This window comes from Acipenser ruthenus, chromosome 17 (assembly GCF_902713425.1).
Source record: "Acipenser ruthenus chromosome 17, fAciRut3.2 maternal haplotype, whole genome shotgun sequence".
NCBI lineage: Eukaryota > Metazoa > Chordata > Actinopteri > Acipenseriformes > Acipenseridae > Acipenser > Acipenser ruthenus.
The window spans coordinates 3,951,643-3,969,251 of record NC_081205.1 but is presented as its reverse complement, the minus strand read 5'-3'; the positions used below and the strand labels follow the sequence as shown (position 1 = coordinate 3,969,251).

The window sequence follows — 17,609 nt, the reverse complement described above, 5'->3', positions numbered from 1 at the left end:
ATAACATTTCCAATGCACTTCTGAAGCCCAGGGGCTGGGGTGTTGCTGCAGAGCTGGTGCCCCCTGGGTCCTAGTGGCCCTTTGTCCTCAGAGTGCTTGGAGAGAACAGCACAAAGCTACTAAAACATGCTTCACATTGCTCTGTCTGCATATAACCCTAAAAGTAGCACTGGTTGACAGGAGGCTTTAGGTCATTTTAACATGGTCCTTGTATTTGTAGACATACGGTTTGGATTTACTGTCGTGAGGGAGCATGTCTTGATACCTGGTGATGTTCCTCTTCATTTGGAAGAGAGTTGCAAAGCATTTTGTTACAGTATTATTGTATTTGTTTACTGATCCAACATCTAAATCGAGGTCCTCCGGGATGCTCAGTTCAGTGGTAGTTGTAACATATCGACCCGTCTAGACTTGTGTTCAGTACAGGCTTAATGCACAGCATTTTAATAGACAGTAACTTGAAATACTGTTCAGAAACACCTACCTTGTGTCACTTCAGGGGCTTGACGTGGAAGAAATACATTAAGGAAAAAGGAAAGAAGGAGGAAGTTTAAACCCTTTGGGTCTGTATTTTGTGTTCTGTTAATATTTAAAAAGCATACATGTATAATTAATTAATTGGTGAAATGATATGCAGCTGGAATGATGCTGTGCAAGAAGCTATGCAAACATCTTCCTGTCCCTAAAAGGTGACCCCACCTTGTCCATGCTTCTCCCCCTGTCCCTCCACTCCCTCCCTGGGTGTCCTGGTTTGATTTCCTTGCTGGATTTCATTCTCCGAGCTGTTTGTACAGTTAATCGCTCAGCTATGTCTCAGGCTGCTGTGGGACTCTGTGTAAATTTAACTTTCTTTGCAGATTTAGTGCCGGCTTTGCAAATGCCCCCAGGTTGTGGCTTTTGCACACACTCGAGTTCTTCAAGGAGAAGCTTTCATTTCTTCTCTCCATTTTTTTTTTTTTTATTTCATTTGAGGGAAAGCCGCTTACTGATTTAAAGATGCTATTTGTTCCACACCCCTGTGGCTGCACTGCATGTCTTTGTTTTTGTTGCTCAGTTGTTGCACGAGGTTCATACTGTGTGCATATCCAGGCTTGTCTCAGTGCAGTTCATGCCTGCCTGTCCCTTGGCCCTAGCCATTTGGCTTCTTCGGTCTTTCTCAAACCAGGTCCCTGTGATATGCACGGTTGAACCTTCGTGGATGGCAGGTTTTTTATTAGTTTTTCCCTGACTCTGCAGTGATCAGGAGGACACGTGACTACGCTGACTCTCTTCAGGGAGAGGGGCTGGTAGTGGGCGGGGAGTTAACAAGATGCTCTCTGAGTTCAGGTTTCAGGGAGGGACCTGCAGTACATTGACCAAGGAAATTCATACATTCATGGTTTGTTACTACTGTAGAAAACTTTTAAATTAAAACTTTAAGTCCATGGAAGTGTAAATTTAAAATTGGAACTGTAATTACAGCTCTGAAATGTCTGCATAGCCTGTATAAAATCAGGATGTTTTTAATCAGAATCTGAATTCACTATTGTCTGATGCATGTGTATGTACGTACTTTCTTTCTTTCTTTCTTTCTTTCTTTATTATTTATTTTCTGTGTTGTATTTGTTTGCTTTGTGCTGCGTTGATGTTTGCCTCTTGACCAGATCGTTGTCGTAAATGAGAATTTGTTCTCAATCATCTTATCTGGTAAAATAAAGGTTAAATGAAATGGAACATATATATGCTGGGTTCTGTGGTGAAGGATTGTCCTGATTTTGAGAGCTACTGGTAGTCCGTTTTCTTTTCAGTTCCCCAGTGAAGTGAATGTGCAGTATTTCCTGTTGGGACTAACTTGGCCCCCCATTTTTATTACATGCTTACATATAACTTTCAAAAAAGGAGTCATTGGCTAGCCCTTTTTATACCCCACAGTTTTTTATTCTTTATCAGTCATTATCATTGTTTTATGGAACTATTCCTTGTTCAAGGTGGTGTGGCTGTTTTACAATTCATTTTTGTTTTCACTGCTCCCCTTATCACAGAATGCTACCCTGCCCATCACATCTCGGTATCCATAATAAAAGCCTAACTTGGATGCAGCTGAGTTATGGTTGGTATGGCGTTTCCAGACTTCTGTGGCTTCAAGCTGCACCACTGAAGTTAATTTAATTGTCATACATGTTTTTTGTAATGAATTCTAGCTTGACTTGGGGTGCTGTAGCTGGGCCTGCAGTTAAGAAGGTAGTCTCCCCCTCCTCACTGTCCCCCCCTCCTCTCTCTCCCCCAGCGTCTGAAGGATGAGATAGCAGAGGTCACGAATGAGATTGAGAACCTGGGATCCACTGAAGAGCGGTAAGCCAACTCTTTTCTTCATTCATTCATCTGTTTAGTGCTGAAAGGTGGGGCGTTGGCCTTTTAAGTGTGAGGGCTTTTTTTGCGTTTGGTGGCTGTGGATACACGTCCCCTCTTTGTCAACGCTTTGGAAACTTTTCCCCCTGAAACCTTCATCTTCCCTTTCACATCTCCTCTGCGGTTTAACATGAACAAAAATGAAGACACCCGCTTGATCTAAAACTACACAGCATTAACTTTTAACATGAAATGGTAAAGGCAAGCCAAGCGCGTCTGTGGGAAAAATATATAGTTTACATATTGATGAAGTGCGTGTGAATTATTTACGGTGCTGTGCGACTCAAAAGGCGGTTGCAGGATTCACGGCAGGGGGGACGCTGATGTCTTCAGCTTTCCATTGCATGAAAGTAACTGCCCTGCCGTTAAAATGAAACGGAAGAAAAAAAGACTTTTAAATACCAAATACACATAAACAAAAGACCATCTCAAGTATAATGTACTGTGCTCTCTGAAGAGCCAGATTAGCATTCTGTACTAATGAAGTGCTTCTTGGCAGAGCAGCGTAATGCTTAAGTGTTGCGTTGTTGATATGTACAATAAAGCCTGCGACGCAAATTATGTCTCGAGACCTCTTGAAATGATAAGAGGTATTCTAATTCATGGTGTTGCTGCAAAAGACCTCTTAACGAAGACACAAATACTGAATATTCGCTCCACTTTCTCACCTCAAGGTTTGCCTTTTCCATTTTCCTGTTGGTTTATATGCTCAAAGATGTATCCCTGTTGTTGCTGCCTCTGTGATCCTCTTGGGTGTAGCTGAGACAGTCTGACACTCCTTATTTCCATCCCTGTGGTATGGTGTAAGACTTGTTAGTGTTCATTGGGACCTTAAAACCTACTGTAACGGTTTTTACTCCGAGTTGTTCCCCTTTTGCACGACTGCCCCTAGCATTTTCTTTTTTGTGGTCCATTTAACTTTTGTGCGTTACTGCGTGATTTTGTGTCACGTCCAGGACAGCACTGTGTACGTTGCTTGAAGCATGACCCTCCTATAGAGGTAGGAGCGGTTCTGTCTCTGCAACGTGTGAGTCCCGGTAGTGATTACGACTCCAACAAGGATCTCTTATCTCTAATGCAAATAAGACTGGCTGGTTAAAGATTATCCCAAAAATAATAATACAGAAAAATAAGGTCCTTTTTTATGGACGAGAGTCAGACATTTCAAACACACAACAGTACAGCGCTGAGGGCAGTGTCTCTGAATTCATTGTCTGTCTATCTGCTGTTCTCTGTAACTGTATAATGTGTCTCGAGGGGGGGTGGGGGGGATTGGGTATAAAAGGTAAGAGTCGGTTAAGAAATGTAATATCCTTACAGAACATGCATAAGCTGATTGGAAGTTTTCTGAGCTTTTGGTTTGTGTGTGCTTGTATGTTTTGTATATACAAATAAAATAAATGTAATCTTTTGATTTTGTGGTGTTGGTTTTTTTTTTTTTTTTTTTTTTTGTGTCATGGATGTATTAAATATAAAAAATAAACATGTACAACCTATTCATTCAGAGCTTGTGAAATGTCCATTGGGGTGAAACACCTTGCTACCTAACACAGCAGCATCACGATACATCGAACAGGCTGGAATATAAAATTATCACTCTTGCCTACTCTGGCATCAGCATTCCATTAGTGGACCATTTACTTTACCTGCTGTTGGCATGGAAACGGAGCCCCACATTCCTGACTATCTGTCACGATCGTGGGTGTGCGGTTACTTCATAGACACCACACTGAGAGGATGGAAATGGCCCTACTATAAATGTGGGGGGAGGGCAGCAAAAGTTGTGGCTGACCAGTATTTTTAGTTTGTGAGAACTAACTGTTCCTATGTATTACAGTGCTTGATCTTAAATCTTACAACAAACTTCCTGAATTCTTATTTTTGTTCTTTTTTTTATATACAGGAAAAACATGCAAAGGAATAAACAGGTGGCCATGGGCCGTAAGAAATTCAATATGGACCCCAAAAAGGTAGACTGGTTATGGCTTTAGCTTTCTGTCTACATCTGTTTTGGGGTATTTCTGTTTTTGTGTTTGTCTTAAACATTCAGAAGTGCTTTATCTTGCTGTCTAGTTTATTATCACCCCCTGCTCTAGGGATGCATACTATATCTCTGACGTCTGGGATATAGTGAAGGCGTCCCTCTGTACAAATATGATAGAAATGATATAAATCAGGCAGCCTGTGCTTTAAATTCTATTCAAAGCAGAGCCTGATTTTATTTGCATGTTTCGATAATTGTTCCTTCCCATTGATTTCCAGGGGATCCGGTTCTTGATAGAGAATGACTTGCTGAAGAACACCTGTGAGGATATCGCTCAGTTCCTGTACAAGGGAGAAGGCTTGAATAAGACTGCAATCGGAGATTACCTGGGAGAGAGGTGAGGCTGGTAATGCGTGTGTGTGTGTGTGTGTGTGTGTGTGTGTGTGTGTGTGTGTGTGTGTGTGTGAGAGAGAGCTTTATCTTCTAGTTCTTGGCTTCAGGCCTTATGAATCTTTCCATGTTGTTTTGCATTGATTTGCATAGTAAATAATTCAGCACTTAGCAGCGACACATATACCTTTTGTTGGCTGACTAAGTTTGCACAGAAAACAAATCATCCCTCAAAAGGCAATTCGGGAGAAGAGAAGAAACATGCACCAATAACAAAGGAGGGCTGAGGTTGTTTCTTGCTAGTTTTATACCATTTAAAAATGTTTTATCGTCCTCAGAATTTGCCTTTTGCTTTAAAATGGAAACCCAGCTATGCATGCAACTACTGGTGCTGTAAATACAAAACCTTCATACAGCAAGAACTGTGCTCGAGTGGATGAAATAAAGCCGAACAAAAATGAACAAATGGTGACGTGCATGGTTGGGAAGTAAAGTTCCCCAACGATGAGATGTAATGTGAAGAAGAAATGGCAAAATAAAACCCAGCGTGGAGTACTTGCTTTAGGTGGCTTTGACTCTACAGGGGAGAGGCATGGCTCACAAATTCAGTCCAGACTCCTGTGTTCACCTGCAGTCGATGACTGGAAAGGATTGCGTCAGCCAGTCTGCTTTGTGCATCGATTTCTGGCATATCTCACAGAAGGCTCATTTCACTTATTTAAAATATAATGAACCTCCTGTAATCTGATTTCCCTTTCTGCAGCTGAAAAAAAAAAAAGATTTCTGCCTCTCTACACAATTCTCTCAACCCAATTGTAATTGAATTCGCTTTGCACACAAGAACCCAGTACTTGTTTACTGGAAAGAAAGCATGTTTGCTGATCTGGTTCAACAAACCAATCGTTCTTTTAAAATAGTTCTCCTGTAGGTCACCTGTGGGTTGGTCTTTTTCTAACCCCATGGTAGTTTTGTTAACTCTTTTTCTTTATTATAAACCACTGGGAATCCATTGACAAGTGAATCCCTTAAGATAACTCGCTGTGTGATCTTGACCATCTTGTGACCACCGCCTCTTGCACATGTAAAAACCTGTGTAGGTCATCACTGAGAAACCGATATTAACTGTACTTTTGCCTGTCCCACGGTCAATACATTCTTAATCATGAATGTCACAGAAGGATGTGCTTTGACACATGAATTGCGAGTGTTTTGAAGTCCTAGTCAGGTCTTGCACTCATCAGCTTCCGTACCTCAGTTCAGTGCTCTAATTACAGTGCTGCACACTGACGCACAAGGTCATGTGCATCTCTCTGGAGGCAGTGCGTTTTAATTTTAGAACACGCTAATTGAGCTCCACACACTGCTGTTTGTTTTTTTTTAGAAAATGCATTTAAAAGATACTCTGCAAATAACAACGGATAAAATGCTTGTGGTTGTTTTGAAGTGACTCCTTCAAATTGCAGTTTTAACCATTTTGAAGTTTTCCCATCCTCTAAGAAAATCCGGGGCAAAAATCACTTCTGTTTCCCTTTTGATTCCAATGACATTTTTACTTCATGCACAGCACCTCTCTGTGGTTGACAGGTCAGTGTTCATCTGAAAGGGAATGTTAAATCAGATCTTGTGAAAGTAGTAAAACCCAAACTGCTATTCAGTGGTGAGTTTCTTTCTATCTCTGATCCTGGAGTTGTTAAAGCTATTTTCTTCTTGTGTGTGTGTGTGTGTGTGTGTGTGTGTGTGTAAATGCATAATCACTGTGTGAAAGTCCAAACTCAGCAGTGGTGAGTTTCCACTGCGAGCCTCAGGTAATCTCAGTTCATTATCTTAATATACGTTCTCCCTTATGGATTGTGAAGGGCATTGTTTAATTGCTGAAGATTATTAAAAACAGCCTCAGCTTTCCCTAAGCCCTTAGTGAAGCACTATAGGAGAGGTGCGCAAGATCATTATTGCGATTCATTTTAAAAGCTCCTTTAGATTCACATACCAAGTTTTCTTGGTAAAAAGGAAATGTCTGTTTCTTACTATAAAATCCTTTTAAATGAAAATCTGTTGATATTAGGAAAACGTTCACCTCCTATACTCAATTAAACGCTGCAATTGCAGAAGAGTATTGATTTTTAATTGCAATGCATATTTATGAAAATGACTTCCTGTTACAAAGAATCCTGCTGGGATAATGTGAATGCAGTGGCAAATTGTGCATTTTGAATTATGATGATGTCTGTGTCAGTAATGTTTGAGAGCAGCCCTTGTGCATTTAATCCACTATGGTTGCATTTGGGGAATAGCAGGAACAAAAGAGGTAATTATTAAGCAAGCTGCAGGTTAGTATGGTAACATTTAAAATTCTAGCTAGTACCCATTAAAGCCCTGTAATGCCTGGGACACTTAACTGATGAAAGAAAACACTCTTGGGAATCACTGGAGGGTTAGGCATAGTGCAGTTATGCTTTGTAGGAACAACAGCCACTGTACTTAAGAATGGTCAGAATTGCAGTGCATCACTTGAGATACATTACAGCAGCAGATGGAAGGGGTGTAAAAACTTAAGCAGCTTGAGTACACGGGCTTGTGTCCCTGCGGGGGCTATCGCTGATGAGCAGGTCAGGGGTCACGGGTGATGTAATGCTTTGAAAATGAGAAGGATTGATGCTGCTTTATAAGTGCATATTCAGTCATTTTTCAATTTTTTTTTTAAGGGATGATTTCAATATTCAAGTTCTTCATGCCTTTGTGGAGCTGCATGAATTCACGGACCTCAACCTGGTGCAAGCATTAAGGTAAATAACGATGGTGTCAGTGATTTGAGGGGGGCTCCAGCGGTGTCTTCATTCGGAGCCACAGTCTCACAACATGTTGCAATACCAAGCAGCTGTACGTCAGATTATAAATGTAACAGTTAAAGGACGTCTGTCTGCTTAGCTTGGGGTATTTGTGAGGTGCAGGATCTGTCTAGATGGAGAATGTGAAGTGCAGGAGTCCCTGGAGGTCATAAAGACAAGGTAGCCGACACCAGCGTGAAGTCATTGTCAACTTTGCTGGTTAAGTAAAGGTTGTCTTGTAGCCATGATCTCTTTGGTCCATAAACACCCCTGCTTATTGAGCTTCCACTATCACACATGGATGGAAATAAGGCCTCTATTGCATAGCAGTTTCACTCGTTCCAGATTTTACTACGAGCTTGATTAGCCACAGCGTGTAGGTAACAAGCTCAGGTGTGTGATTTTAAACACATAAAAACCAGGAATGGATCAAACTGCTGTCTTATTCCCATCTCTGTCGCAGAATTCCCTAGTAGCACAGTGTGACCCTCCCTGTCCTTCTCCCCCCGCAGGCAGTTCCTCTGGAGTTTCCGGCTCCCCGGAGAAGCCCAGAAGATTGACCGCATGATGGAAGCGTTCGCCCAGCGATACTGCAGGTGTAACCCAGGGGTCTTTCAGTCCACAGGTATGTCTGTTCAGCGCCGGGGCCGTCAGAGCAAGAATCGTTTTGCCTAGCTGGTAGGAAAAAGGTTCAGCTCCCATACCAGTTATACTATATCTGTGTTTTGTGGATCCTTTTTATGCAGCTACAGCTTTTAGACAAACAGACCACCCATTTCATATGTGACCACTGGCAAACAATGTATTTGTACTGTATGGCTTGACTGAGAGTTTCCGCTGCGTACCATATTAAAAAGAGAATAGTAAGTGAACTTCCATCATCCAAAATCCATAAAGTTGTGTGACAAACATTTAGCTGGCAATACGTTGTTAGCTTGGCGTTGTTAACCCTTTACTCCCTGTGTCTCTCAGATACCTGCTACGTGCTCTCCTTCGCAATCATCATGCTCAACACCAGCCTGCACAACCCCAATGTGAAGGACAAGCCCCCGGTGGAGCGCTTCATCGCCATGAACCGGGGCATCAACGATGGAGGGGACCTGCCTGAGGACCTGCTCCGGGTTAGTGCCCACGACCTGGCAGACCAGGGGATCACCCCCAGCCATCTCCCCTAGTCAGGGGTTGCAGTGTTCAGACACCACCTTTTTTTCCTGTGTAGTTTTAATAAAATACTCCAGCCGTAACACCTGGATTATATCTATCCAATCTATCCAGTCTGTTGAGACTAATTAGGTGCAAGTGCATGTTTTGCTGCATGAACAGAATTTTTCCCTCTAGAGAATTGGGTCATTTTATGTTTTTGTTTCTTTCTGTTTACTGTTTCCGAATGCACTTGTAAAGTTAGTCGTCAGTTGCTAAGGCATATCATGAATAATCTCGGCAGGTCTTGGAGAAATATATACAGACAGATAATCGAATGTTGATAAGCTGCACTTGGATTTCCTGTTTTAATTGTGGTTTTCGGTATTGCTCAATACTTGCAAGAAAAGCTGCGTGCATACTGTGTGAGATGAGGTTTTAGGCATGTGTGATTGTGGAGTCTTGGAGTGCATAGGAGATACATGGCTGGAATGGGAATCTGCCTCTAGGTCACCGTTCTTGTAAACTGAATGTTGCTTCTGTCTTAACTCTCTCTCTCTGTCTCTCCTCCCTTCCGTTGTTGTGCAGAATCTGTACGACAGCATTAAGAACGAACCCTTCAAAATCCCAGAGGATGATGGGAACGACCTGACGCACACCTTCTTCAACCCCGACCGAGAGGGCTGGCTCCTCAAGCTCGGTAAGTAACGTGCCTTGCTTCTGAAAGAAATGCATGCAAAAGAACACAAGGGCTTTTTATGTTTTCTGTTAAATAAGTGACATCATGTATACTTTTAATATCGCCACTGTTCTGTTAGTAAGTTCAGCCTAGCAGTGTAAGGCCACCATCACTAATGATAATGCCTTGGATGTATATGCATCATGTACTGGTATCTGTTCGGATTTAGCTGATTTACTTATGTCCCCTGTTCCTTCTAGCTTTCTTGTAAACCTGAGCTACGAGAACCCCCCTATATACATTAAAATGCTGTTCTATGGGTCTAGATTAATACTGAAGTCCATCATGCTGGGTGTGCCAGCTATGATAGAAATTCCCTATCTGGAGAGCAGTCCTGTGGTCAGAGCTTGGCTCTGCCATCTCCTGAACAGCTGCCATACTTTCCCTACCCATGTTTCTTTTATTTAGATGCAGACATCCTCATGTTTTCCAGTGTCAATGTAAAACAAAAAGTACATTTCTTTTAGTTTTACTGTGAGGCTAGATTATTCAGAACCAGCCCTGTGTGTTCTGGTTGATCCAGCTGTATCCCAGTTCTGTGCAGAGTCTGTGATTCCCTTCCTTGTGTGGATTAAAAAATAAATAAATCGAGGGATCTCATTCAATCGCAAGCCCTTGTGTCTGAAAAAACTTGTTTTTGATTTTCTCCAGTTACACAGTGGCTAAAAGAGGCAACTTTTTTAATGTGTTTTTTTTTTTTTTTTAAATAAGACAGTATAATGTAGGTTTCATCATCTTTCTCACATTGTTTAGAAGATCCAATACTGAGAAAATAGCTCCTCAAAGAGCTAAAACTACCCCAGTCTTCCGTTCATGCACCTGCATAACGCTGCCCCTCCCCACACCCATGTTTGAGGCCATTTTGAAGAAACTATATCTTGTATTTGAGTCTGGTCTGGATGAGTTAAGTGATGGCCCCACAGCAAGTATCCGGTGACACCAAAATGATGATTATCGACTGCAGTCACCCAATGTCATGTAACAATACATTGTGACCCAGTCCGGACTCTGACAGCAACGTTCTGATCCAGTACACCCAGCCCATGCATAGAATATAATGGCATTCCTGTCTAGGTTCCAGCCAGCATTTAGCCACTGTGCCACTGGGTTTTCCTCCCACTGTGTCTATAAGAAGCGATATGCAGTTTGTTAAAAAGTAGGGCAATGTTTTTTTTAAATATTTAAAGTACAGTAAAGCACTACTGTAGAGTATACAACTAAGCCAAACACCACAAGACGAAAGAGCTGCAATTGACAGAAGCGAAGCACAGTAAAAGAAAGCCTTAGTGCTAATTCTGTATAGCGTGTGTGTGTTTTTGTGGGATTTGTTTGTTTTGTTTAAATACTACATTGCCTACTTTGTAAAATATTGCTTATCACGTTCTTATAGCAAAAAGCAGAGTATGATTTCTTTGATTTAATTTTTTTTCTTTTCTTCCTCATTTGTTTGTTTGTTTGTTTCCATGATTTTGGCTGTTCTCTTACTTCCCCCCCCAACCTTCAGGAGGTATGTACACCCGCTATTCCCTAGCCCATAGCTCTGCTCCTGGGTGCTTTGGTGGTCAGCCATGCTTTCGTTTGTTTATTTATTTATTTACTTATTTAATTATGAATATTATTTTAATTCCAGTTTAATTTTGTTTTAAGCTGGTAGATCCACGTGCTGCTTGTGTCTGTTGTTTCGGGGCTTGTAGTAGCTCTGGGTGGGCGCCCAGCTGCTCGGTGTTGCCTGTGCCTAGTGGAGAATTAGTCCTCCCTGTTGCTGTGATGGTGACTCTGTGGGTCCCTGTAGGACGCTGCACTATTCCTTTTGAAAAGCCTTGTGCCCCGAACTCCAGTCCTGCCATCACCAGTGCCACAAACAAAAGGAGAGGCCAGTGATAGACATTTTCAATTGTTTTCCTCAATTCATTCATTTTTTTTAAAAATATATTTTGTTCTAATCTGCCCATGTGTTTGACTTTGTTTTCTGTACCAGTTAAACATTCATTGGGCACGCTTTTATTTATTTATTTATTTATTTATTTTTAAACCATAGCCACGCTTTGCCGTGTCAAAAAATAACATACATGTCTCTTGAAAAGGAATACTGCAGCCCTACCAAATTGGCTAAAGCTGTGCTATATTGATTGCTAAAATGAACTGAAATGACAGCTTGACTGGGTACGGTACTGGACTGTTGGGGAATCGGAGGGCTAGTGCTGGAGAAGGAGAAGCAGCTGAATCCCACCAGGATCAGTATTGAGGACAGGTGGGGAGAATCTGGGTTCAGCTCACAGAAACATTTGCAGGGTACATTGGATATTGGACTGCATGTTTTAGTTTTGCAATGCAATTCTTCATTGGTGATCTTTTTTTTTTCTCCTGAATCATCTAATCAGTTACCAGTTGGTTATCTGATTAAAACCACTGACACACATGTGTAAATACAGCAGCGATTTAAAAACATCAAATAAAAATAGATACTAGATAACAGATCAAGACCAAATATTTACACTAATTTACAAGTTCAATCTGACGAAGTTCTGTTTTGCTGAACAGTAGTTTCAGGAGGAATTTGAACAAAACAGAGGCACACTGTTTAACCAAACAAATACAAGTTTACAGTTCAGACAGATGATTGGTTAATGCACTGTTCAAATGTGATCATCCACATCACTAACCAAATAACCAGATCTGTTCTGTTGAAATTCTCTGTCTAGCTTTTCTGTGAAGGTATTTAGTTATTTATTTATTATTTTTGCTTGTCCTGAAATGCCCTGGGCAGCCTGTGATCCACACCAGTCCAGTAACCCTGCTGCTTGATTTAGATTGACGTGATGATCATTAATCCTTTTCATCCCGATCCTGACTCCGCTCAATCTGCTGAATAATAGTATCATCTTGTTGGGTGGTCTATGTCTTTAATTTTCAGATGATGTTTCTGGATAGAGTGCAGGTAAAAGGCGCGGGTTTGAAGGGTGGGTACAGTATTTGACATTCCTCAAGCTTGACACCCATAACCAGAGTAGCAACTTTGTTGTGTCATCTAGGCGGGTGATCATGACTCTATAGGGCTGAACGTAAGACTTGTATTCTGGCAATGCACTGAGCCATTCCATTCCAGAGGTTTTTACAATGAGCTATCTCCACCACGCCGTCCACATCTGCTTCACAGAGTCTTGCTCTGACCTGAGTAGCCCCTGCAGCTGTGTGATTTTTAAGTTACACGTCCAGTACCCAAATCTAAACAACACAGCATCCACCGAAGGTCAGCAGCTCCAACACTGCTTGATCACAGAGTTCATGGACGCACTCCAGTTGGGGTGACAGTTTAAGATGAGCGCGATCATCCTGTCTTTTTAAACTATTTGTCACCCAGTGGGAGCCGAGGGAAGTGTGTTTGTCAATTCTGTGCCAGTGGCACTGTCAAGCTGCCTTGTTGTCGTGGTTTATAGAAGCACATTGAGTTGCTAACTATTACACTAATCAGAGGTTAATTGAAGCCTGTAAAGTATCAAGTAATGGTGTACTAAAAGGGGGGGGTATTTCAAAACTTAGTTCATCAACTGACGGTCATGACTTAAGCCGTTCCGTGTCATTGAAGTTCATAGCAGTCATCAGGAGGCTTCTTAACGATGCCTGTTAAGATCGTTGCATTGTAGAAAAGCTCCTGGTTCTCCATCAGTTTACAGTTAATTCCTGAGGGAGCCCGCATGCTCCCTGCTCGGATCTGAGCAGCTGTAGCAATCTCACACTTGTATAATCCCCAGAGATTAGAGCTATTCTGGGCACCACTGATCTTCCCTCTGCCTTTTCTAACCCTTGGCCACTCAACATTAGCGTTAATATTTTAATGCAAAAAAATTATTGACTGCATGCGGGGATTAAAAAAATAAATAAATAAAGTTTGTTTATAGCTGCATTAATGTGTGTTCCTGGGCATGTGCTGGCTCTCCTGAGAGAGTCTAACGCGACAGTACAGTATGAGCGCTACACTGCTCTAAATTATTGACGCAGCACTTTTCGAATCTCTACATCTGCATAAGTGTTTTTATAGCACAAGTGAGGTAGATCGCTTATTCCAGCAGATCTGTGCTGAGGATGAAGCCGCGTTAGCACCAAGCCTAGATAGATCATTGAAATGTGAGCCCGTCCGTGCTTCCTGTTTGTCACATTTGGAGCTGAAATACGTCTTGTTATCTCTGCTACAGAAAGCTTCCTGTTTTCTCTGAACCCATTTATAGACAAAATAGGTTTTATTTTAATTGCGATGTTTATCATTATTTAAAAAAAAAAAAAAAAAAAGTATTGCTCATTTAAATCCGCTCTTCTCTGAAGTAGCCAACTTTCTTGAACCTTTATTAATCCAGCATTAAACAGACCTTAAACTTCAGAGGGATTTCAAAGTATTTGTTGCAGGTAAAAAAAATATATAAATGTGAAAAAAATAGGTTGCTATAAATTTACACTCATTTTAAAGCTTGTCAGGATAAAATTCCTTTCTGCGAGTGTACCGGGGATATCGCACTACCATTTGAGCCTTTTTCTAAATCTAGATTGCAAGTTTCTTACAGAACATGCATTTGTAGTGCCTATAGTAAAACTTTAAGGGTTTTCGCACTGTACCATATGCAGTTATTGGGGCTAGATAATTTAGCAGTGGTCGTCATGTGACATTGTTAAGGGAATATGACTTGAAACTTTCCCACTGCAGATCATCTTTGTGTTCCTGTTTGTGTGAAGGCAGTGGAGCAGCTTCCAACAAGATTAGGAAATCTGCAAAACCATGTTGCGTACAGCATGACATGAACTAGGACAGGAAATTAGCACAGCCAGTCGCAGCAACAGCGTCACTTTGCGGCTCGTGACAGGAACGCTGGGCGTCAGACAAGGAGATTGCAGACAGTCAGCCCCTGCTCCGGGTGGCTTATCTGCTTTTGGGTTGTGCAGTGTGAACATGCTCGATAGGACCCAACTTTCCGGTGAGGCAGCGTTTTTAACCGGAGGAAGTCTTCAATTCTCAGCCACTTAACCACCTCCACGGGGGCTGTAAAATGCAGGAGTTGGTTGCTGATGGGACACGTGGTATTGAGTCCTTCTGTTTGTCTGGCGCAGGCCAATGCTTTGGTTTCCCAATAGAAGGCGGCATGTGTAAATATTTCAAAAGGAATCGATCCTGGCAGTTTAGCAGGGAATCTATATGAGGTAGTGCCGTTGAACACAGGACTAAGCCTAGTAGTCGGCATGTGTCTCATTTGGCTTGTTTTGAGATGATTGTGCAGACTGAGGAAAGCAGAATGCATGCTAAATGTTATGTCATTTCCGTACAAGTTTGGCAAAAATGTATAAATTGCGTATAAACAAGTTTCTGTTTTGCTGAATGATTTAAATGTAAAAGCTGCTGTGGCATATGACATTGTATTCCTCATGCCCTAAAGTGCACAGTATTTTCCATAGCCCTTTTCAGTGAAAGCAGTGCAAAACTGTGGACCTTTTTAATTGTGAGGGACAGAGTCAAAACTTCGGTCACCAATGAAAAAAGTAAATTAACTTCCTTCCTTCAACTGCAAGGGCTATGCAGTGTGTGTTTTTCAGAGACGTGTGTTAAAAGTCTTCTCCCCTTGAGATGAAACGTCTCTCTTTCAAAGGGGGGTCCTGGGAGGCAGCCAAGGCAATCGTGCATTCAGAAATTAATATGCAAGAACAGCAACTTGCAGATATGTGTTTGATCAGACAGCACATGCTGTGCAAAGCTGTAAAAAATGACTTTGACATGGAAATAGATTAAAAAGTGGTGTTAACTCGAAACTAGCATGTGGAAGCCTCGCAGTATAAAAAAAACACATTGGTGTATAATAAAACCCAGCATTTAATAATAAAAGTTCAACAAATTGACCGGCAGATCGTCACTGGATAGTGGAAATGTAGTGTTGACCGTGTGAGTCCTCAAAGAACCGTTTATCAAAGCACATATTTTTTCTGTGCTGCTGAAGGTACCTTATTTTCTGGGATCATGAATGCTGTTCCATTGAGTTTCCACTGAATGAATTTAGTGGCTGATATCTGAGTTTAGTGAGCGCAAACTAAAGTGTTTTTTGTTAGTGTTTTTTTTATTGTTGTTGTTTTGCAAACATTTTGTCAAGTGATACTTCATTTTTTCTCATGTCATGTGCCTGAACGGGTTGCTGGTGAATGGCCTTCTCAAAGAAATTAAAAACAATAATTGGGTCTTTCTTTTTTTTTTGCTTGTGGGATGGCATGCGGTGGATGAGTTGTTAACAAAAATAAGCTAACAGCGATTTGGGTTGTGTAGCAGATGGATTGATGGATGTCATGACAAACGGGCTGACGGGAAGAAGCTCCGATACGTTTTAAATCCCAAAGCAAACCTTCAGACCAGCCCCTGTGTGTTTTGTGTGGCAGCCTTCATCCATCCATCCGTTTGTCTGTCCATCCGCCTGTCTGTCTCCCCATGCTGCTCTGTGCTGAGCCCTGCTGCGCTTGGTTTCCAGGGAAACGGCTCTGCTGACACTTTGTGATTCTCTCCTCTAGGTGGCCGTGTAAAGACTTGGAAGAGACGGTGGTTCATTCTCACAGACAACTGCCTTTATTACTTTGAGTACACCACAGTGAGTACAGGCTGGCACAGAAGCCTCTGCTTCATTTCTAATGCTGCCTTGCACCCTGCAGCCAGGATTATAGTGTGTGCCGTACTTGGGTATATCACAGCAATGCATTTATCTGATGGCACATTGAAACGTGTTTTTGACTTCTAATCCACCTTGAATGACACTGCATTTACAAAGCTGTTCTGTGACAACTGTAGCACACAATGACTTTTTTCACACTCCATTGATCAAGTGCTGATAAAAAGTGCAGTTGTACTACAGTGTGGACTTCGGGGTCTGATATCACAGAATGGGCAATGGCTCAACCTGTATGACCAGGAAGCTGTCCTGCCAGGTCATCCTCACTCCTCTCTGCAGTGATACAGCTTGTATGATTTAGATGCTCTATCGCTGGGTTCTTATAATAAAACGGTCAACGCGCTCAGCTTGCAGGGTCGTATATTAGGACCCTTTTAATGGCTTGTTTCTATATTAGTATCGACTTTGTGGCACTCTGCAGTGCCTTATGAATCACCCCAGCAGACCTGCAGCAGAGGATAATCTGTAAGACAGCCTCATGATCAACCCTAAACTCACTGCAGTATTTTTTATTTATTTTTACTTGAAGGACAAAGAACCCAGAGGAATTATCCCCTTGGAAAACCTCAGCATTCGAGAAGTCGAGGACTCGAAAAAGCCAGTAAGATGTTATTTATTTTTGCTTGGGCAGGTTACGGAATATGACAGCGATACCATAGTAATTATGAAGCGGTTTCTCTGTCAGTCACAGTGCTCTGATCAAGGGATAAAGCAGAGGAGCGGTTTGAATCTCATGTAGTCAATAGACCTGGCAGTGGTCTTAATGACTATAGCAGAGATCCATTTCTTCTGACTGTAGACAAAACATTATCACACCAGGCTAATCTCTGGTCAAACCCTAGTCCACGAACATGAATGTTAGTGGGCATCCACCTTGCTAAGCATGGCTGTGAAGATCAGTAGAAAGGTTCATTTATTTCCATTCATTGTTATAAATGTATTTATTTCCAAGTAATGTTTCTGATTATCATCCCATGTCTGAATTATTTATGTAGGGTTACGCAGAGATAATAGGATGGTTAGTTACAGCAGAGCACATTAATGGGAGCATTAAGCCAGAAGAGCAATAAACGTCAGCTGAAGCAACCAGACCGTGTTCTTCGTCTCTCTTGTATATGTGTGCTCCCAGTCCAGAACGCGATGTTGAAATAACTGCCTCCGCTCCATCGCTGATGTCTGCGTGTGTGTGCGACTTATCTGTTCCAGAATTGCTTTGAGCTGTACATCCCAGACAACAAAGACCAGGTGATCAAAGCCTGCAAGACGGAGGCGGACGGCCGCGTGGTGGAGGGGAACCACACGTTCTACCGCATCTCAGCCGCTGCCACGGAGGAGAAGGACGAGTGGATCAAGTGCATCAAGTAAGGACTTGTGTGACCCCCTGGCTTCATATTTCAATGATCCAAATGGTGGCAGATTTAAGTACAACCATTCAATATTAATCCATCCGTGGA

General features: G+C 41.9%; 1 protein-coding gene across 4 annotated transcripts in view; it reads left to right on the top strand.

Moving 5' to 3' along the window:
• Positions 1–17,609, top strand: part of LOC117422995 (cytohesin-1) — a 69,903-nt gene that overhangs the window by 51,828 nt on the left and 466 nt on the right. For 3 of the 4 annotated variants that reach the window (XM_034038296.3, XM_034038295.3, XM_034038297.3), the window contains exons 3-12: positions 2,267–2,331; positions 4,292–4,358; positions 4,651–4,769; positions 7,465–7,545; positions 8,100–8,212; positions 8,560–8,708; positions 9,316–9,428; positions 15,999–16,077; positions 16,685–16,756; positions 17,362–17,516. In XM_034038296.3, coding sequence (XP_033894187.1) covers positions 2,267–2,331; positions 4,292–4,358; positions 4,651–4,769; positions 7,465–7,545; positions 8,100–8,212; positions 8,560–8,708; positions 9,316–9,428; positions 15,999–16,077; positions 16,685–16,756; positions 17,362–17,516 — 1,013 coding nt within the window. The remainder of the gene's footprint in view (positions 1–2,266; positions 2,332–4,291; positions 4,359–4,650; positions 4,770–7,464; positions 7,546–8,099; positions 8,213–8,559; positions 8,709–9,315; positions 9,429–15,998; positions 16,078–16,684; positions 16,757–17,361; positions 17,517–17,609) is intronic. The other variant, XM_034038294.3, reaches the window with a different exon arrangement.